The sequence below is a fragment of the Papilio xuthus genome, unplaced genomic scaffold (assembly GCF_000836235.2).
Source record: "Papilio xuthus unplaced genomic scaffold, Pxut_1.1 DF827777.1, whole genome shotgun sequence".
Lineage (NCBI taxonomy): Eukaryota > Metazoa > Arthropoda > Insecta > Lepidoptera > Papilionidae > Papilio > Papilio xuthus.
The window spans coordinates 1,646,146-1,666,001 of record NW_013530872.1 but is presented as its reverse complement, the minus strand read 5'-3'; the positions used below and the strand labels follow the sequence as shown (position 1 = coordinate 1,666,001).

The window sequence follows — 19,856 nt, the reverse complement described above, 5'->3', positions numbered from 1 at the left end:
GAGATTCCAAATATACACACACATATATATATATATATATATATATATATATATAAATATATATATATATATATATATATACAAGAATTGCTCATTTATAAATATAAAAGATACAATATCGAAATTTTCTCACCCCGAATTCAAACAGAGTCAACGAAGTCTAATAATTATTTAATATTATAATAATTACCTTATTATTAACTAAACATAATATCTTATCTTACGAAAGTTTGTAAACGTTAATACTAAGTTATACGATTTACTTTTTTTTCCAAGCGCCTGTAGCTTTTTAATTAGCATTTCATTTGACTATTAAATTCAAAATCTTAAAACTTACAATCAATCTTTATGACAGACGATAGCTAATTTTATTTATGATCTACTTTATATTAATAAGAAAGTTTATTGTTTTTAATTCGGACAAACTACTTTCTTATCTTACTAATATTATAAATAGGAACGATTAGATGGATGAGTGGATAGATGTTTGTTAGGAGGTATCTCCAGAACGGTTCAACGGATCTCAATGAAATTTGGTTGTAGAACATATCCCAGAAATAACATAGACTACTGATTAAGTTTTTTTAATTCATAATAATTTAATTTATAATAACTTCTTAATGGTTTTTTATAAATGCCTATTTCATTCATTATTATTTTATCAACGATTTACGTTTAGTCATTCTTAACCTCTTTTAAGTAACTATAACAATAATCAGGTAAATCAACCAACAGACGGGGCCGCGGACGAGAGCGAAAGCGTGCCCGTGATCCCGTCCCGATGCGTTGGAGGAACAGGGGGGTTTAGTGGGTATGCTTCCGATCCGGAAGAGAATCCCACATAATGCATAAAGCATTCCCCTCTGAAACAAAGGTAAATCAACCAAAACAAGCCCCCACACACAAGTCAAATTCTATCAATAACTTAATCTTTACATATATTGACCAAACATTTCACTAGATAATAACCTTGTTTACTATTTAACATGCTGTAAGATTTAAAACAACAGTTTTAATTAGATTAAAACATTAGAAATAATTGTATATAATTGTCTAGTGGCTCATTATGATAGTGGTGACATGACATTTATTTACAATGTAAACACAATGTTCATCAGTCAGCACGCTCTTGTTAAATAAAAATATTTGTTGAAGGATTCGTTGCACGGACTAACATAGTGCATGGTAAAGCATTCCAGTAGATTCGCTTCAGTTTATCAGTAGCTAGATGTGATATTATCTTACTAATATTATATATGCTAAAGTTTAGATGGATGGATGTTTGTATGAAGGTATCTCCAGAACGGCTGAACAAATCTCGATGAAATTTACCATACATATAGAACATAGTCTGAAATATCAAGAACACATAGCTAATTATATTTTTTTAATACCGCGCAGGAGTAATGGGCGACAACTAGTGACTTAAAAATGACATATAAAGAAGCGTGATTATAACATTTTCAAGATTGAAGTTAAAAATACAATCGTTATGATTTATGTATACACGGAAACAGTTCTATTTTGATACTGAGATAGTTTGAAAGCGGCTATGAGCGAGTGGCCCGCAGCGCCCCTGACCCTGCGACCTCTTTATCCAAAGGTTACGTGTAGTTTTCAAGAAAACAACCTTCTGTGTACAAATAATTAAATTTATATATCAATATTATAATTCCTGCACGTGACGAATTAATCGCGTTTACAGCAAAATTACGCGATAATTTAGCGTACATTTGTATCTTTATTAACCTTATGTCATTAAGGTGCGATCGATAATTTTTGATGACTTTAGCGCAACCAGCCAGCACGAATTATATTTTTATTGTTATCCTTAGTTTTGCCCGCGAATTCCTCCAAACCGAAATAAAAATTTGCTACTGCACTGCTTGTAACCTAACACACTTTGTAATCTTTGTTTATCATTATGTCGATTGCCAAATTATCAATATTCTATTTTTTTTTGCATTTTCACAGTATTTCATAATTAAACTAAATTTATAAAAAATACACTAATTAGCTACCGCGACATTTTTAACATGGAAATATTATTACTTATCTAGATTTACAAATAAAGTGTTTGATAACTGGATTGTTGGACTTTGAAACCATTGATCTGGAGGAAAGCAATTTGGGAATGTAAACAAGATAACATTTTTGGTTTTATCATTATAAACCCAACTTTATCATGAGATTGGCTATGATGTGATAGATATATACAATCATTTTGTTTGTCACTTTGTGTATCATGTCTTAAATGATAGTTTGTTTTTATAACTTTATAGAGCGGTCGAGATAAGCGAAATTAAGGGGTTCAACATCATCAGCTCACTATACGTCCCCACCGAGAGGCTCGGAGCCTACCCTAAGTTAAGGGTGATTAGGCCATAGTCAACCACGCTGGCCAAGTGCGGGTTGGTTAACTTCACACATATCTTTGAATTTCTTCTCAGATATGTGCAGGTTGCATCACGATGTTTTCCTTCACGGTAAGAACGTCGGAATGTACATATGTAAATCGGAAATCCAAAAACACATTGGTAAATGGCGGGATTCGAACCCAGGACCTGCATATTGCAAGTCAAGTGCTTGACCCCTGAGCCACCGACGTTCATTTAATCCGAAATTAAGGGGTTAAGCTACAATAATTCGCATTATAGCTTCACCTGAATAATTGTAGCTTCAACGTGTTAATTGATCGGAGTATTCTATTTTCAACATTATTGTTGTGAAGGAGGAAGTTGTTCTGTTCCATATTTGAATTTAAGAGAAATATAATATTTTGTGTATTTAAAACCAGCTTAAATGAAGCATTATTTCATAAAATAAAAGCACATGCTTGTATACTAAGAAATGTGGAATAGAATTTTTTTTTACTACTATTTTGTTAGTCTGTATACAATAGAATACATAAAATGTATTCTTGGGATTTTAAGGCGTATCCAATGTCTATTAATCGGATTAATTAAAAGTTAGCTCTGATGTAGATAGGTCTTCAGACGTCTGAAGTGGGATTAGAGGGGTTTATTCTATACTAGATATCGCTTGTGACTCCGTCCGCGCAGATATACTCGTAGTGTCCGTAAATCTAAGTTTTCCCATCCCTTCCTTACAAGATGTTGGAGGGAGAAAAGGTATTTTAACATTGAAATATAAGGTACATTAATTGTACGTTTGATTTACAAATAAAACGTTATTTATTTTTTTATTCACACATGTCTGCGCTTGCGTCACTACAACACTGTTTCTTTGTTCTTCGTGTATTGTTTACTATTGAAAATTTAAATGTACAAATACTTACATTGGTTTTGAAATATTTTATTCAAGACATACTTCAATACTTAACGCTTAGTTTAACTGCAAATTTGACTTAAAAAAGATTAGTTGTAAAAAATTTTGTTGTTGTTGTTTAAAGTGTAGCGTTGCCAGGCGCCCGGATAAAACCGGACTTAGGTAGGTTTTTGATTGAATGTTCGGCCAATAAACAGTGTCCGGGTAGTCCAGTTAGACTTTTTACATTTCGTATCTATTAGTAATGAGACAAAATCCTCAATAATGTAGGGTGTCCGGCCTTTCTACCCAAATGTCCGGCCAAACTGGCTGGTCTGTCAACTAGGCGACGTGGCAACCCTATTAAAGTAAGATCTTTTTTATTTTTTATTTATTTTTAGTCGACTTCAAAAAGAAGTAGGTTATCAATTCATCGGCATTTTATATATTTGTTATGTATACATAGTAATGTACATAATATGAATTAGATGTAACGTACCTATATAATTAATATGACCCTACTCTCAATACAATGTAGAGGTAACTGCAATCCATTATATATCCTCGACATAATTACAATGTACATTAGTTATATTACTCTGCAGTACTTTTATTATTTAAATAATTATTATATTGATACTAGTGTTAGCTTCAATATCAGCGCATGTCACATTTTAGTAATCCCCATTTAATAATCTTGTATACATCAAATTTTATACAAGGTAGCCATTATCCTACTATTATTATAAATTAAAAATTATTAAAAAATAATTAGATTATTGGATGTACGGCTGGATGTTTGTTAGAAGGTATTATCGGGACGGCTCAAATTAATAAAATTTGGCACTAGAACATACTAATTAAGTTTTTTTTCCAAATTCCGCGCGGACGGAATCGCGGGCGACAGCTAATGTTTATTTATATGCATTGTTGTTACTATATAGGAATTGTAAGTGAATTAAAAAAAGATGTTTTAATAATGTAATATAGCCTTCTATTTAATTTAAATTATTTGAACTTCTTCAAAACATCGATACATACAAAATGAATAAATTTAACTCGAGTAAGTATCTATAAAAAGATTTCTAAACAGGCTACAGAATTGTAATTGAATGATTTATGTATTCAATACGTTACTCAATCATGAATACGGAATGCATACAGAGGCATACAGATTAAGGGGGATTTATACATTTATACGATATCTTTATATGTATTAGTACGTGGTACTTAAACCTGTCATACAGTCACACTTAACTAAAGCAATGTTAGATGGTGTTATGTAACATGTTACACCGCGAGTACTCATGCAGTCAGTGCGTTGTTACAGGGAAATCAGCGAGCAACGTGCCGCTTGACGCGAATGTTACAACTCGTAACATTCCTCGTAATGTCGGTCATTTTATTTTGTACTAGCTTTCTAGTAAATAAAAAAATAATGCTATTTCAGTTTATTCAAGTAGAATGAAAGAGACAACACTAACTTTAAATACTCGTGTTTTGTCTGAATTAATTCTTAATTCACTGGATCGACTGTAAGATTCTTTCATCAACTAAAAAACTCCTTAAAAAGTCAAAAACTACTCGTAATTCCAATTAAATATATGGTTATATTAATTATTAGATTAAAAAGCGATATCAATGTACTTTCTATTTCCCAAGGACCTAAAAAACAAGTTGCCGATATAACCAGTAGAACAGGCAATCATATTAGAATTACGTTTGGAAAGCTTTCTAATAAGACGGTCTAAGAAAGTATTAGCAAACATCTGAGGGTAAAAAGTATGTTCGTAATCTTAACGACGATGTGCTTATTATATGCAAATACATTAATTAATCTACATTTTATTTATTAATGTTAAAATATAATAAAATTTTAAACTCTTGTTTCATTTAATTTAAATGTTTACTATCTCCGTGTACTTCTTATTCACTTAATCTTGTTTCAACAACTTGTTTCCTTTTGCGACTTTCTGTTTCAAATTATCTTGATCTTTTTATGGTTGTGCAAAAATATCTTTAGATTGGATGATATGAAAATATTCACAATTGTTCATAGACAAAATTATCTTGTAAGTAATATTTTTAATACGATATAATTGATAAATTGGTATCGCAGAACTAATCCTACAGGTTTCTTATTCAGGAATGCAGTTGCTAGGAGCAACAACTTTTGCCCTCGCAAGGGCATTTTTCTTATAATAAAATAGGGGCCTTTTATTACAGACGTTTTGTCTTGTTTTTGATTAGTTAAAAGGTAAATTTATTTGTAAAATATGTTTATTTTTTTTTAGAATATTAATTGGTTAACGTACACTATTCTATTCAGCTTGTTTTCATAAATTAAATTCCGTATATTTTTGTTATTATTTACTTATATAAACAAACCTTATATATTATTATGATGTTAAAATTTATAAAATAACAACTAAATTGACATGAATTGTTTAATTTCAAAATAATAAAATTTTCCTCATTAAAGTACATTATGTGTACAAATTAATCATTTCTAAGATAAGGGATAATACTTACTCTGTTTCTCTTGTCTCCAACGAGTTGTTTGAAGATCGGGGCACAAGTGGACGGTAGCTAGATCTTGTCATCTTTAACTCTTCACTAAAGTTCACTTTAAAACAACTTACATACTCGTAAACATCATCACAGGTTATCTAAGCACTTGAGCACGATACAGCTGACAGCCGGCGTTATTCGACGCAGTAAAACAACTGATTACTCGCTACACGATTACCAATTGTTTTGTTCTCACCGTACACAAAACCTTGAGCTTATCTATATCAATGCACTTATCAGTTATATTAATATAAAAATAAATATTTATGCACAAAGTATTTACGTTAACAGTGAACAGTGAATGGGTATGAGAGATCAATAAAATTAAAAGCCGGGGTGAAAGCTCTCTGGAGGAGTTTAACCACGCCTCCGGTCTCCTTTCCAATTTAATAATTCAACTCCATCTATCGTCGAGTGGGTGAACTAAAGAGCAAGTAGCACTTGCCCTTAATTGCTTAACATGTATTGATTTTTTTAACGTAATAAATTATACGCGATGAATATCATTTGATATCAAATACACATATATATGTACGCAGAAAATAATTTTATCATGAAAAGGAATATGTTATAGACCTGGATGGAACTTACGATTTTTGGTGTGCGACTCTACAATTGTTAAAATGTACATTTAACTTAATATATAGTTAGTAACTTTATATTTAAATATTTGATATATTTTAGATCTAATAAATGTAGAAACTTACTTCATAATTTTAAACGAAATGTTGAAACTGATTGTAATTTTTGGAAAATATTTTTTCCAGACTTTTGCAAAGTTTGATTATCTACCATTGCTATACTTTATCTTAAAATTGAATGAAAACATATTATAGGTAGCTTATTATCCAGAGTTAAAAATATAGAGACAATTCTGTAGCATTAAATAAAATTTCAGCTTTAAGCTCGTAAACTTGTTAAATCTTTTACAATCTCAGCAAAGAAGCTTTTGCGTCGGCATCTCTTAGCTTAAGAGCCTTGTTTATTTTATTTTGTTGCCAGCTAGAATAAGTTAAACGAATAAGTATGGAATTTGCTTGAGTAGCAACTGACTAAATCTTTTGCAATTTTAATAAAAAGCTCCGCTTTCATATCGGATTAAGTTTTTATGATTTAACGCGACAAAGATCTCAACGGCTATATACAGAATAAAGTTAAACCTTGCATACTGAAGTATTGTTCTTTCAAAAACTAAAGTGACCTTTAAATTACCATAAATTAATATATAAACGGCTAAAATATTCACGTATATTTGTCCGGTGTCAGCACCGAAACGATTGAAATAATACTAGTTCCGCTCGTCAGGACGAGGGATCATCAGGATGAAGAGCCCCCTATGGGTTTGAAGCTAGTCGGTGAAACCGGACACATATACGTGAGGGTTTTAGCTAAAAATTGTAACTTCTTGTTGCTTCGTAAGTAGATAACATACATTACAATAAATGTATAGAAGTATTACGACATCCAATTACATTTATCATAAAGTTGCTCAAATTCTTGAGCAATATTAATATATTCAAATGAAGAATATAAGGTGCGTTTGTGTTAATACGTTCAATATAAGTAAAAAGGTTTTCTTTAAGATTTTGTACTGTAGAATGTTTGTATGAGGGTCCACAGAAACAGAACAGAATTAATTGTCATCCTAATTTTTGCAAAATGAATGAAAGACATAACAAAATATTTATGTATAAATGTTTTATAGTGAATAGTTTGAATTATGTGAGAGTCTCATGTTATTGTACACGCGTTAAATAAGCGTAAATTGATAGTTCTTTGACTTTGAGGAAATTGGTTGATGCGTGTCTACTCTATGTTTGTTTACATAACAAGTTGTTAATGGTTAGTCATTTTTATTGTTATGGTTTATTGCTGGCAGGTGATACAAAGAAGGTTTTTTACGATGTCTTTGCTTAAACATAATTATGAAACATTTTACGACAACGGTTAATCAAGAATCGAGATAAGGAGACCTAAAAAAAGAGAATGAATGTACGATGATTTTGTCCCAGAAATAATTTAATTAAGACTTTTTAACTGTAATAATTTACAGCTTATTGTAGTTATTATTTAAAGCAAAATTATTCAATAAAAACAGAACATTTATTTTTATTTTTCTATTGTTTTGTTTGAGAGATTGTGTGTGTGCAGTTAACATAGTCAAATTAAAAATTTATATGGATTTTTTGTCCTCCTCGCTGGGCGGCTCTAGTATTTTGGGTACGTCCTTTTCCTTTGTTTTCTCGTCTTCGTCTTCCTTCAGGAGCTTCTCCAGTTCTTTGTCAGCGTTTAACAAGTCCTCTTCAGTTATGTTTAGGTCAGGGAAGCGTTTCTAAAAGTATACACAGTACATTCATAATATTATAATAGACTAGCTGTCGCCCGCAACCCCGACCGCGCAGAATGAAAAAGAAAGCATAATTAGTAACCTATGTGTTCTTCCAGACTATGTTTAATATGTATGCCAAATTTCATAGATATCCGTTCATCTATAGCCGTCTTGGAGACACCTTCTAAAACATCCATCCATCCATCCAAACATTTACATTTATAATATTAGTAAGATTTGTGTTAATTCAAATGAGCTTAAACTTTACTTTTTTAAATGTATTTATTGACTTATTCTAAAATAGGCTATAGTTGTCGCCCGCGACTCTGACTGCGAGTAGTTAAAAAACATAATTAATAGCCTATGTGTACTTCTAGATTATGTTATTTGGCATAGATGTATGCCAAATTTCTGCAAGATCCATGCATCTGTTGTGGAGATGCCTTTTAACAAACATCCATCCATCCAAACATTCGCATTTATATTATAATATTAGTAAGATGACTCTTTTATCAACTAGTCCTTAGTATAAATGCCCATACCTGGAGCTCCTGGAGTGTGTTTTGTATGTTTTCCTGCTGCGACCTCAACCTGCGGGGTAGCGTGAACACAGTGTTGAAGAGTCTTAGCATCAGCCAGCACAGTGCTGTTAGCCCGCCATACATTAGCATAGCTTTGCCCATAGACCAGTAATCTACATTTACTTGCTGGTGCTTCATTTTACTAGGATTTTTTTGTTCTATGACGTCTTTATGATATGACGGCAAGCGGAACAATGGCGACCCAGTCCCCATCGATTGGTATGACGTGTTTCAGAATTATTTATGTGATAGCGACAAACCTTGTAAAGTTGATGCTTGTAATTACTCTTTCATTATATCGTTCTAATATTATAAATGTGAACGTTTGGATGGATGGATGTTTGTTAGAAGGTATCTCCAGAACGGTTTCATGGATCTCGTCGAAATTTGGCATTGGTATAGAACATAGTCTAAACAAGACGGAAGAACAGATAAGCTACCAATTAAGTTTTTTTTTTAACTCTGCGCGGACAAATTCGCAGGCGACAGCTTGTATATCAGTATTTATATAGTTGTGTTTATGATTATTGCAAATAATTTTGGAGTCTTTTTACTTAAAAACTTATAATGTATTGAGTTATTTATACAAAAAGTATGAGAGACAAAAAGATTGCGCACTGGATGCGGAAAGTACAGGACCAGGCATTGTAGCAATCGATGGGAAAGGCCTACGTTCAACAGTGGACTAACTCAGTATAAACGTTAGAATAAAAGTCTTGTTTAGGTAGCATTGGATACAAATACATACCTGTATAATATGTTGTAGTTGTATGACACATTTTCGATCAATAATGGTAGCAATTATGAGGATCACACGACTGGTTTAGCGACGCGCACGTGTCCAGTTCACACAGACTACAAAGTCAAGGTAAACTATGTTGGGACTGAATTGTTTTTATATCTTTATTTAGAATGAACTTTCTAGAGAATAAATAAATTTTCTTTACTAAAACTAGTACAAAATACAATAGAAAATATTACGCCATCAGTTAACAGGACGTGAATTTCATGTATCGGATATTACGACTAAATAAAATCGATTCTTTTAATGTCGTTATAAACAATTTGCATAGTACATTCTCCCATCAGCTCCTTTTCACGAGACTTTACATAAGAAGTCGTTCAAAGTACATTAGTCCTGTTAAATGCCCTATTATGCTGTCCTTTTGAACTGTGCTTTGGTACTTTGATACAGATGTGAACAAGAGGATTTATTTATTTACAAAATCCATTGAAGGAAAATGATACTTTAAGACCATTTTTCAATACTGGCCGTGCGCTTAGTAAAAAGGAAAAGTAGTAGTGGAAACTAGGTTCAGTCTTAAAAATGTTCGTTAATAAAAATCAATTATTAAAATTTGATAATTTATTAAAATAATAATTCAAAATAAAATCAACATAAATAACTGAACATAAAAAATCTAAAAGAAAAAAAATCAACAATTTATATTAAACATACTGTATATATCGCGTTGGTTTACAAAATCACAGCTTAGATACAATGTGCCTTGACCATAGGATACGATAAAAACTTTACAAAAGTAGCTGCGTTATAAATCTAACCGTAAGTTTCCACTGACATAATCACTATAAACATATATTTATCTCTCTTTTTTCCAATAAAATGAGAGAGATGACAATTTATTGATATACAGTTTTAACGCAAATGGAAACTCAGTAAATAATTTTACCGAAGCATTAAACTACTTTTCTCGACAATATGTAGTGGAATAATCAAAATAATATATGAAGGTCAATTAAGTTAATTTTGGAATTAAATTTATTTAAGATTAAGATAATTTGATAAATAATTAAATAGTATTAATAGACCAAAGGTACGAGCAAACATTTAATTTTTTTTAGAGCTGCTATCTATAAAGGAATAAAAAAAAAACACTTGCGGAAAGAAAAGATAAATTTAATACCTATTTCCACCCTAGTGGTTAACCGCGCGTGGACGCGCCAGTGGAAATGAGAACTTACTAAGAAACTTAAACATATTCATCAAAGTAATAAATAAACATAGTTCCCAGAAAATACAGATTTATAATAAAATAATAAAGAAACTAATTAAATTTAAATAAAAAATATTGCCATTTTAATTACAAGGATATACTGAATTTCTTATTTCTATATTTATTGCCTTTTGCCGATATCAAATAATAATAAATAAATCTTAAAAAATATACGTTAAAAAATTGCCACTTGCATATTTTGTAAAAACACTAAATAAACTTTAAAAATAATAAAATATTACTAAATGTTTATAAAACAAAAAAAAATGTTCATAATAAAAGGGCTGCAAAAAATATGTATTTTAAATTTTAAAATTTACAAGACCTTTCTAAAAATGTTATTCAAGAAATAAGGAATAATTAAACCCGAATTTTCTGTTTATTCAATTACATAGAAAACTTTTTTTGACAAATACAAAAGGTATCTTTTTCTTAAAACTGGATGAAAATATTTTGTCTTTTATTAAATTGAATACTGAAAAATGTTGATTAAAAGGAGATCGTACGATTACAATGATATGTAGATAATGCCATGGCATAAAAAAATAACCATAAAGGTGATATGGGAACATACCCATACCACATGACCTATTTTTTTAGTTTTTTCGACCCCACCCTCCCCTCGGTGACTACTCGTAGTACATGCCAAGACCCCCTTTATTTTTTACGTAGTAATTCATAAATAAGATTTTTAATCATTTCACAGGCAAAAATTGAAAAAAAAATAATTTGGCTCATATTCTTCTTTATAGCATAAGACTGCATGCATACTTAAATTTCTAGTGAATTATGTATTATGAAAAATAAGAACTAACGACTACATGTAAAAAAACTTAAGCCACCCCCTCCCCCTACTGTGACTGACCATAGTATTTTAAGGACTCCCCCCCTAAACGGATCACGTAATAAGGGTACGTTCTCTATATAGGCAAAGTACAGGCACCTATAAAAACCACATACAGTCGAGGAAAAAGAAAAAAAATGTCTATGGTTAGTGTTTGGTCCGAATAATCTCTAAATTGTCTATAGTCAGAAAAATTCTCGATTAAATATTGGAAAAGGTAAAAACAATTTTATGATTTGTGATTTTTTATTTCCTCGACCGTATATTTGAATAAACTAGGTCGGCAGATGCTTTGTTCAATTCCTAAATTGCTGAAATTTAAAATAACTTAATTATAATAATTTTAAATATAAAAAAAGTTTTAACATGCTTACATGCTATAGATGTAATATGAAATAATTTGGTATGTTTCCTCTTCTCTTCAGGCGGGCATGTTCTGTATACATTCCTTGATTTGTGTCCACGCTTGCAAATTCTAAAAGCAAAAATACTTATTTTATCATTTTTTTAAAAGGGGCACACTGAAACTATTTTTATATGGCAACACTATGTTTACGAAATAAGGTGGAATATGTACTTTAAGTTTTTTTTAAATGTGGTCATATTCATATTGCCACCTAATTTTTTATAGGCATTTATAAAATACTTTTTTTTTAAATAAAAGTGTGTATTTAACTCACCTTCTTGGCAGCTTTCACCTGTAAAGTTATAAAACTAACAAGCGACTCGTGCAGGTCTCTGTCTTTTTGTTTCTGGAAATATTCTATCTCCGCTGTTGCTTTCTTTGTGAACTCTCTATAACAAAGTGATATACATACATTTAAAATGTTATTTCTAGCCATGTGCTAATTTAACCTTGTTTAAAAACTTAAACCGTTGATCTACTCATCAGCTCATCACAGCTCATCGATGTATAATAACTATGTGAGTCGATGAGCTGTGACCTGCTTGGTGGTATAACTCTACGCAGGTACTAATTGAACTGAGCTATGAGTCGGATCACTGATCTGCTTCACATGTGATCCGTGAGCTGATCTGCAAGTCATCAATTTTAGTGGAGTTACTTGTATCGTTATTTTATATTTAAACGATTCTCTCTGATAAAAAGATTAACATTGAATAATATGACCTTTTGCTGGTCAAACTATACATATGCATGACGTATGTAGCGATGTTTTGAACTGTCTTTTACTACGTTTTTATTTTTTCGCGCACTATGTTAGTGTCCGTGGTGACGAACAGGCGACTTGGCCTCAGCTATGTATATGTATATCTCACTGTAGTTGTGCATGCGCGGTGTCGATGGCCTGGCGGTCAGCGAGGAGCTTGGCGTCGAGCGCGCGCGTGCTCTGGTCGCGCACGATGTCGGGCTCGGTGGTGCCGAACAGCCGCGACATCAGCCCCGACTTGCCCGCCGCAGCGCGGTTACGTTCACCTATCCTACGAAAGAAAAGGTTCATTTAACTAACCACATATATTAAAAACTTTTCAATTCCACGGAAAAGTAGAAATTTTAAATACAAAACTACTGACATCAAAGTTGTTACTTTTTCCTCAGATGAGGATTTAAACATTTTAAGAGTGACTAAAAGAATACATCAGACCTGTTGTAATCTATATATAAAAATCAATTGCTGTACGTTAGTCTCGCTTAAACTCGAGAACGGCTCAACGGATTTATCTTATCTTGGTTTTAAAATGTTTGTGGAGGTCAAGGTAAGGTTTGAAAGGTTCCAATGATTGCAGGGAACTATAATAATTAAGTTTTTTTTTACATTCGGACGAAAATTCTGTGGAGATGAACACATGGACATTAATTAGGAGTAGTTTTGTTTACCTATTGTTAAGAGTGTCATGAGCAATTTCCAGATTCCGCTGCAAAGCCTCATGGTTTGTACAGAGATGTTGCAATGCTCCCGCATAGAACAGATATTCTTTTAACTGATCAGCCAGTTGCTCTTCATCCTCTGCCATTGCATCTATACTATCCGCTATTGAATCTGGAACAGGTAAAGTTAAAAAAACTATGACGGTGTGTTTTGAATTGAACGCATGATGTCATGAGTGACAATTGATAAAAGATTATTAAGTGTTATGAACTGGTCACATGACATACATGACTCAGTCTGAGATCTCCAATTTTATTAGGCGAGGCAAGAACTAAAAATAGCCACCCCTACCCTATTTTACTTTTTACCTTTTATATTTATTCCATGATGAAAGTTAGGTAAATGATCAGTTTTGTCAAATTTTAACTTAAAATTTGGCCCTTTGAACTTGTCGCCTGGGGTATTGGCTCGGCTGGCCCTCCCATGGATTTGGACCTCTGGTAATTCAAACTTAGTCATTTGCCAAATTTCTCAAGCAAGAGACAAAAGAAGAAAAAAAATCATAGAACGTCATCTTAAAAGTAAAAAAGAATTGGTTTCAAATAAACTGGTTTTTGGCAAAACTTACCAAAATAATGTCCCGCCTTTTGCAAACCATCTCCCATTTCCTTTTCAATTACACTCCATTCACTAAATAACTTTCCATAATCAGCATGAAGTTTGCATAGTGCGTAATTTTTTTCTATTATTCTTGACCTGTGTAGGTAAATGTCACAATAAAGAAAAAATAAACAAAAGTTTTATGGCTCCTAAGTTATTCTCCAACAGCCAGCTATATCTTAGTTTTAAATTAATTGGAGAAAAATATAAGAGATGATGGGTCTTCGTTATATTTTTGGGAGAACATAGAGGTTTTGGAGTAGTGTTATAAATTTATCTCACCTAGTATATAGAAAGTTTCCCAAATTTGTTTCCAATTGTTTGCCATAGTTTTTGACACTTTCAATTTCTGGATCTGGTTTCTTTAATCTTATTGATACTGAAAGTGATTTTAGCTTGTTCTCCGCCAAAAGTAAATAACCTGCAATTACAACTATGAATTATAGGAAACTATTAAAAAAGCGATGAAATTCCGTGAAAGACTAATCTTACACTTTTATCATTATATTAAATTTTTTAGTGAAACTCGGAATTTTTTTTTACATACTGTAAAATAAAATACTTTATGAATACCCAAATGCATTACCACTGTCAGTAATTGTTTCCCTCCAGCCGTGTTCCTGCTGAAGAAAATTAATGAACTGATCATCAAAGCACAATCGAGGATGAGATGCCACTCGTAAAAGGAAATTTTCTAATCCAGCCCGTCTTCTTTCTATAAATTCTGGGTCAGTTGTATCTGATTTTCGCCAAGCATATAATACCTGAAAATAAAATAAAAAACATATATAATATGAAGGAAATGTGAAATGTTTAATTTTATTTAGTTATAGTTCATAATATATTTAGCAAGTAACTAACAATTATCTATGTCTACAATATAAAAAAAAATTAAGAAAACAATCTTGTAGTAGTGATAATCTTTCTTAATGAAATTTTACACTTGATGTTTGCTTAAAATGAAATGAGCTTTTGTTAGAAGTCCACTAAAAATACCATTAACAAAAAAATAATGAAAATATCTATGCACATATCTTTTTTTTTATTTACCCGTTTCTCTGGCAGTGGTGGTATCACTACATGGGGATATGTGACTTGGAGATAATCATGTATCTGCTCAAACTCTGTGTACCGTCTCCAAATTGTGCTGATTTTTGATTGTACTAACTTGTACTCAGGATCATTTACTCTGAAATATTTTTATACAAATTAAGATATACAAAAAAAGAGGGGCGTACGTTACTAGGATAAAATGTATTTTTTATGATCAAAGCTTGAAGAACTCTGTTTATATGGTATAGTTAAAGATAAAATTGTTAATAAACTACGCAAGCAACGTGTCCGTAAATTGTTGCTAATTGTATTACAATAGGGATGTAAATCGTTTGTGTAACAATGAAGCGAACTTACTTTAGGTCAATCAAATACACCGTGTAATGATCACGTACGTGAAGTGTACCGTTTGCACGTTTCTCTGACTCCACGATAGATATATCGACGTGTTTCAACAATGTATCCTAAAATTGAAGCAACATAAAAGTTATTGTTACAACAAAAGGTAAACGAGGGTAAATAAAAACAACATACCTGATTTTCAAAATCGTCAGCTATCTCTATTTCGTTGAACGAATTTGAAGGTTTAATCGGCGAATTATCCGCCGACATCATTTTTAAACAAAGAACCTACCAGTACAATTAAAACTTTATAGAATTTGGAATTTCTTGAAAATTATTTATTCCAGATATTACACGGAATATGACATTTGAATTTTGTGATGACTTTTAGTGACGCATGCTTAGAGTTGTCAACGATACCGGTTTTTCGTAAGTTTAGAATTTTGAAGTATTCATTAAAAAAATATCGGTGCATGGAAATAGTCTTTAAATAAGTAAGTAGTAGCCTTTAAATTTTGTTTAACATAATTATAAAAAGTTAAAACAATATTTAAAAAAAAATTAGGGAAGTCCGAACTGTTTGATACTCTTTGCGTGGTGTTGTTAAGTTTTCAGTGGATTCCAATAGATGGCTCAATTATAATTTTAGACTGCAAAATCAGTATTACTAATAATTTAAGTAAAAAAGATAATCTAGGCTTGATTTAGCAGTATTTTTTTGATCTAAATGTAATGTTTATTGGCTAGGGCATGGAAATAACTGATAAGTAGTTTTTAAATTAATTACGTGGATCTACAGCTACAGGGAATGTAAGTAGGTGTCTACATAGTATTATTAAGTAGTATATACATAAATCTATATCTATTTTCTATTTTTATCGTTATTTTACATTTTTATTACATTTATTTTACAAGTTGGTGAAATTCTTAAGAATATTAGGATAATTTTGCTATTGTAACAAAGTAAATAACACCTGTTGCTTTATAGAATGAATTAAATCTCTTCGTTTGTTTGATTTATGAATTAATTTTGAAAATAGCATTATAATTCTAGAGAACCAGGTGTATTAAATATTGTTTGCAATATTAATATATAATATTAACAAATTTAATAATAATTCATTATTTTATATTAGAAAGTAGTTGTTTAACATATTTATTCAAAATAAAATAAGAGAAGACATTCAATAAAAGCGATGTCAACTTTTTACAAACGATCAATTATTAATAATTTTAAAGATAACGTTAGCTTTTTATTTACACTTCAAAAAATTACTTTAATTTCTATGACTGTTGTAATAAATCTTTTTTCGTTATGATTCAACGGAACCAATTTGTTTTATAACTTCGAGCGCCATTTTGCAAACAGTCAAGATGATTGGGAGGCGTCTCGTAAGAATACATTTTCATACTAAGAATCTTAAGCTTTATTAGAATTGTAAAGTAAATTGTGAGTTTCTAGAGCATAATAATTTTTGAAACAAAAAAGGTTTTTTTTAAGTTTTATTACTATACATTTTTAAGTAGTTGTAATTAGGAGACAGACTTACAATAGTGCCTTTAAATTAGACACTTTGTTTCTGAGACCAAAATCCTCGTTTAAAATATATCGTTATTTCTGTTTTGGTCTCAGAAACCTATGCAATAAAATATCATTACTCAACAAAAGAAAAAAATATTGAAGAAAACATTTGCGGTAACTTAACTATCCAGTTGTTGGTAAGGGAAAATAAAATTAACTACATCATAGTTAAATTAATGATGCTTTAGAAGAGGCTATAATGAAAAAATGAGAAGAAATGAGAAGAACGTATCACTTCTAGTTTTAGTGTAGTGACCCACTAGATGACATGAAATAATAAATTGATTTAGTGAATTTAGATTTCATTTTATACAATGTGCCACTATCATAATTTTAAAGTTTATTTTTAGTAGTTAAATAAGTCGAAATAAATTATAATAGCTCGCTAGTGTCCTCCTGTAAAACATTGTCACATGTTCTTTTTAGTACTGTAGCTGTCAAATCATGTTTTTTTTCTTTTATGTCATTATCTATGTCCATGAAGTTTTTATATATTTTCTGACAGAACTAAAGGCGATAGCAGCGCCTCTCACTTATCCAGATATCCTTATTTGGATTTATTTTTTTGGATTTGTCAAACAAATTTGTTTTCAGTGTTTATTGCGGTGTGTCACTGCACTAGCGCGTCATTAAGGATCAGCTGTAACCGCTGCTTTATTTCAATGAGCCGCAGTAATTACACTCCCGCCAATTAAGCTCCGCTCAGTAATACTCTTACATTTATAACGGACAGCTCCAGACAATTAACTGACTTGATTGAGAGCTTTTGAAAACTTACTTTCGTCGTTCATAATTTTACACTATGTACAATATCTAATATTTTATACTATATAAATCTGTTTCACATCAGGAGGAAATTAATTCATAGAAAGAATGAAGTGAAGAATGTTCGTAGCTTTTAATTTTTTCCTACAATATTAAAGTCTATCTATAGCTTGATACAAATGAATTTTATCTAATTACTAGCTGTCTCCCGCGACTCTTACTTTTCTAATTTACTTAAAAACTTAATTTGTAGTCTATGTGTTCTTGCAGATTATGTTCTACATCCAAGCCAAATTTCACCGAGATCCATGCAGCCGTTCTGGAGATACCTTCAAATAAACATCCATCCGTCCAAACATTCACATTTATAATATTAGTAAGAAGTATGATTATGGAAGTGACATAATGATTTCATGCTGAAGATTGAAACTATAGACAGATAAGTGAAGTTTAGTTAGGGTTGTCACTTCATTGAGTTTGACTGAATCCTTCTAGGTTGATTTGTACATGGTGGTAAGGATTTGACGTTAATGTCTACAGGTAGGTGTTGGTGATTTTAAACTAGTTACAGGGTGTTCTTTTTGTCGTCTACATATGATGTGATATGGGAACGGAAACGATGGATGTTGCAAATTTTTTGTTGGTTTTGTTTTGTGGCCAGTTTGATTTTATTTTTGTTGAATGTTGGTAGCCCTATATGTCAAGCTTTTGGTGTTGGACCGCCATTATCCGACATCAAACGTAATAAAATTAACAGGCCGCTCTGATGGCCATTTGTCCGCGTCCACTTAATGTCGAACACGGCTTTAAATTCATTATTGGAGGACAGATTGAAATTTTAGTGACAGATGTATGGAAAGGGAAAAATGTTCCACTGTCCGTAAAACATGTATGGAACATATAGCCATCCCTTTCTTTGTCGTTGTAAATTCGGAGATGACAAGTTTATGTACAGATGCACTGGAATATTTCATTTAAGATAGTTTAAGATATTAGAATTGAAAAAATGCTTATAGCAATCGCATGTTTGCTGAAATTAAATTTTAATGTATTGGATATGAAACACCTGTGAAACCTATTTCCGATAGACGATTGCAAGAACGGAATGAATGAACGAAACACCTGAATCTTTGAATATTTGAGCTTTGATAAATTTTACAAATTTACGACTTTCGGATATCAAAATATTACAAGCAGTTTAGATCTAGACGAAAAATTTACACATTTTTTTTTCTTCATAATCACAGCGGAGTGGCCAGACATATTGTTATTCCATTTTTATTGTGTTTATTATTTTCTAAATGACAACGGTGACGTTTGTACCTCCATAGAATATTAACCTTAATAATTACGATTGGCGCTAAAATTAAAAAGTAATCTGGACGCGCATAAATTTTAATTAACTGATGCTATAAAACAACACATTAAGTCGTTATTCTCACGTCTAGGTATAAAGATGAAGCGATTATTTTCATGTGAGTAATTTTTTCTAAGAAAGTAAATTTATCAGCATAATTCATACTATCATACTAATATTAATACGAATGATTAGATGTATGGATCGATGTTTGTTTGAAGGTATCTCCAGAACGGATGTATGGATCGCGCTGAAATTTGGCATGAATATAGAACATAGTCTGGTAGAACACATAGTCTAATTAAGTTTTTTTTTTAAACCGCGCTTACGGAGTCGCTGGCGACAGCTAGTCTTGGCACAAATTTTTTAACAAAAGTCTTTAGTGTTATTACAATTGTGTGCGTTAATCAGTTAATTATTACAATAAATTTCTTTCTCTGTCATATTTCGTTCCGCTAAAGTTTGTAACTTAGAAATTTTATTTGCAAACAACATCTTTAATATCCCACAAGGTAATTTGATTCAGTTTTATAGGATCGTAACATCAATTTTCTCCTCGAAGGTAAGAGTTCAATTAAGTCATGTTAAGTTCATAGCACTGACTAACGAGTACTCATCGCTATTTGAAGTTAATTTTAAAAGCACTTTATTCAACATTAAA

The 19,856-nt window shown here is 31.3% G+C and overlaps 3 protein-coding genes across 3 annotated transcripts in view; all 3 read right to left on the bottom strand.

Moving 5' to 3' along the window:
* The window catches only part of LOC106115942 (uncharacterized), a 59,982-nt gene extending 53,856 nt beyond the window's left edge, over positions 1-6,126 (bottom strand). The window contains exon 1 of the mRNA XM_013309603.1: positions 5,800-6,126. Coding sequence (XP_013165057.1) covers positions 5,800-5,870 — 71 coding nt within the window. The 5' untranslated portion in view covers positions 5,871-6,126. The remainder of the gene's footprint in view (positions 1-5,799) is intronic.
* Positions 6,127-7,971: 1,845 nt separating this feature from the next.
* Positions 7,972-8,924, bottom strand: LOC106115725 (uncharacterized). The gene is made up of 2 exons (XM_013309187.1): positions 8,710-8,924; positions 7,972-8,170 (listed from the first exon to the last, which is right to left on the bottom strand). Exons 1-2 carry the CDS (start codon positions 8,884-8,886, stop codon positions 8,012-8,014), a joined length of 336 nt encoding a protein of 111 aa, XP_013164641.1. The 5' UTR covers positions 8,887-8,924; the 3' UTR covers positions 7,972-8,011.
* Positions 8,925-11,601: 2,677 nt separating this feature from the next.
* LOC106115628 (sorting nexin-4) lies at positions 11,602-15,864 on the bottom strand. The gene is made up of 10 exons (XM_013309064.1): positions 15,684-15,864; positions 15,507-15,613; positions 15,147-15,285; positions 14,683-14,860; positions 14,379-14,517; positions 14,065-14,192; positions 13,445-13,607; positions 12,886-13,047; positions 12,288-12,402; positions 11,602-12,082 (listed from the first exon to the last, which is right to left on the bottom strand). The coding sequence occupies exons 1-10, from the start codon at positions 15,762-15,764 to the stop codon at positions 12,029-12,031; spliced, it is 1,266 nt and encodes a 421-aa protein (XP_013164518.1). The 5' UTR covers positions 15,765-15,864; the 3' UTR covers positions 11,602-12,028.
* Positions 15,865-19,856: the final 3,992 nt, after the last annotated feature.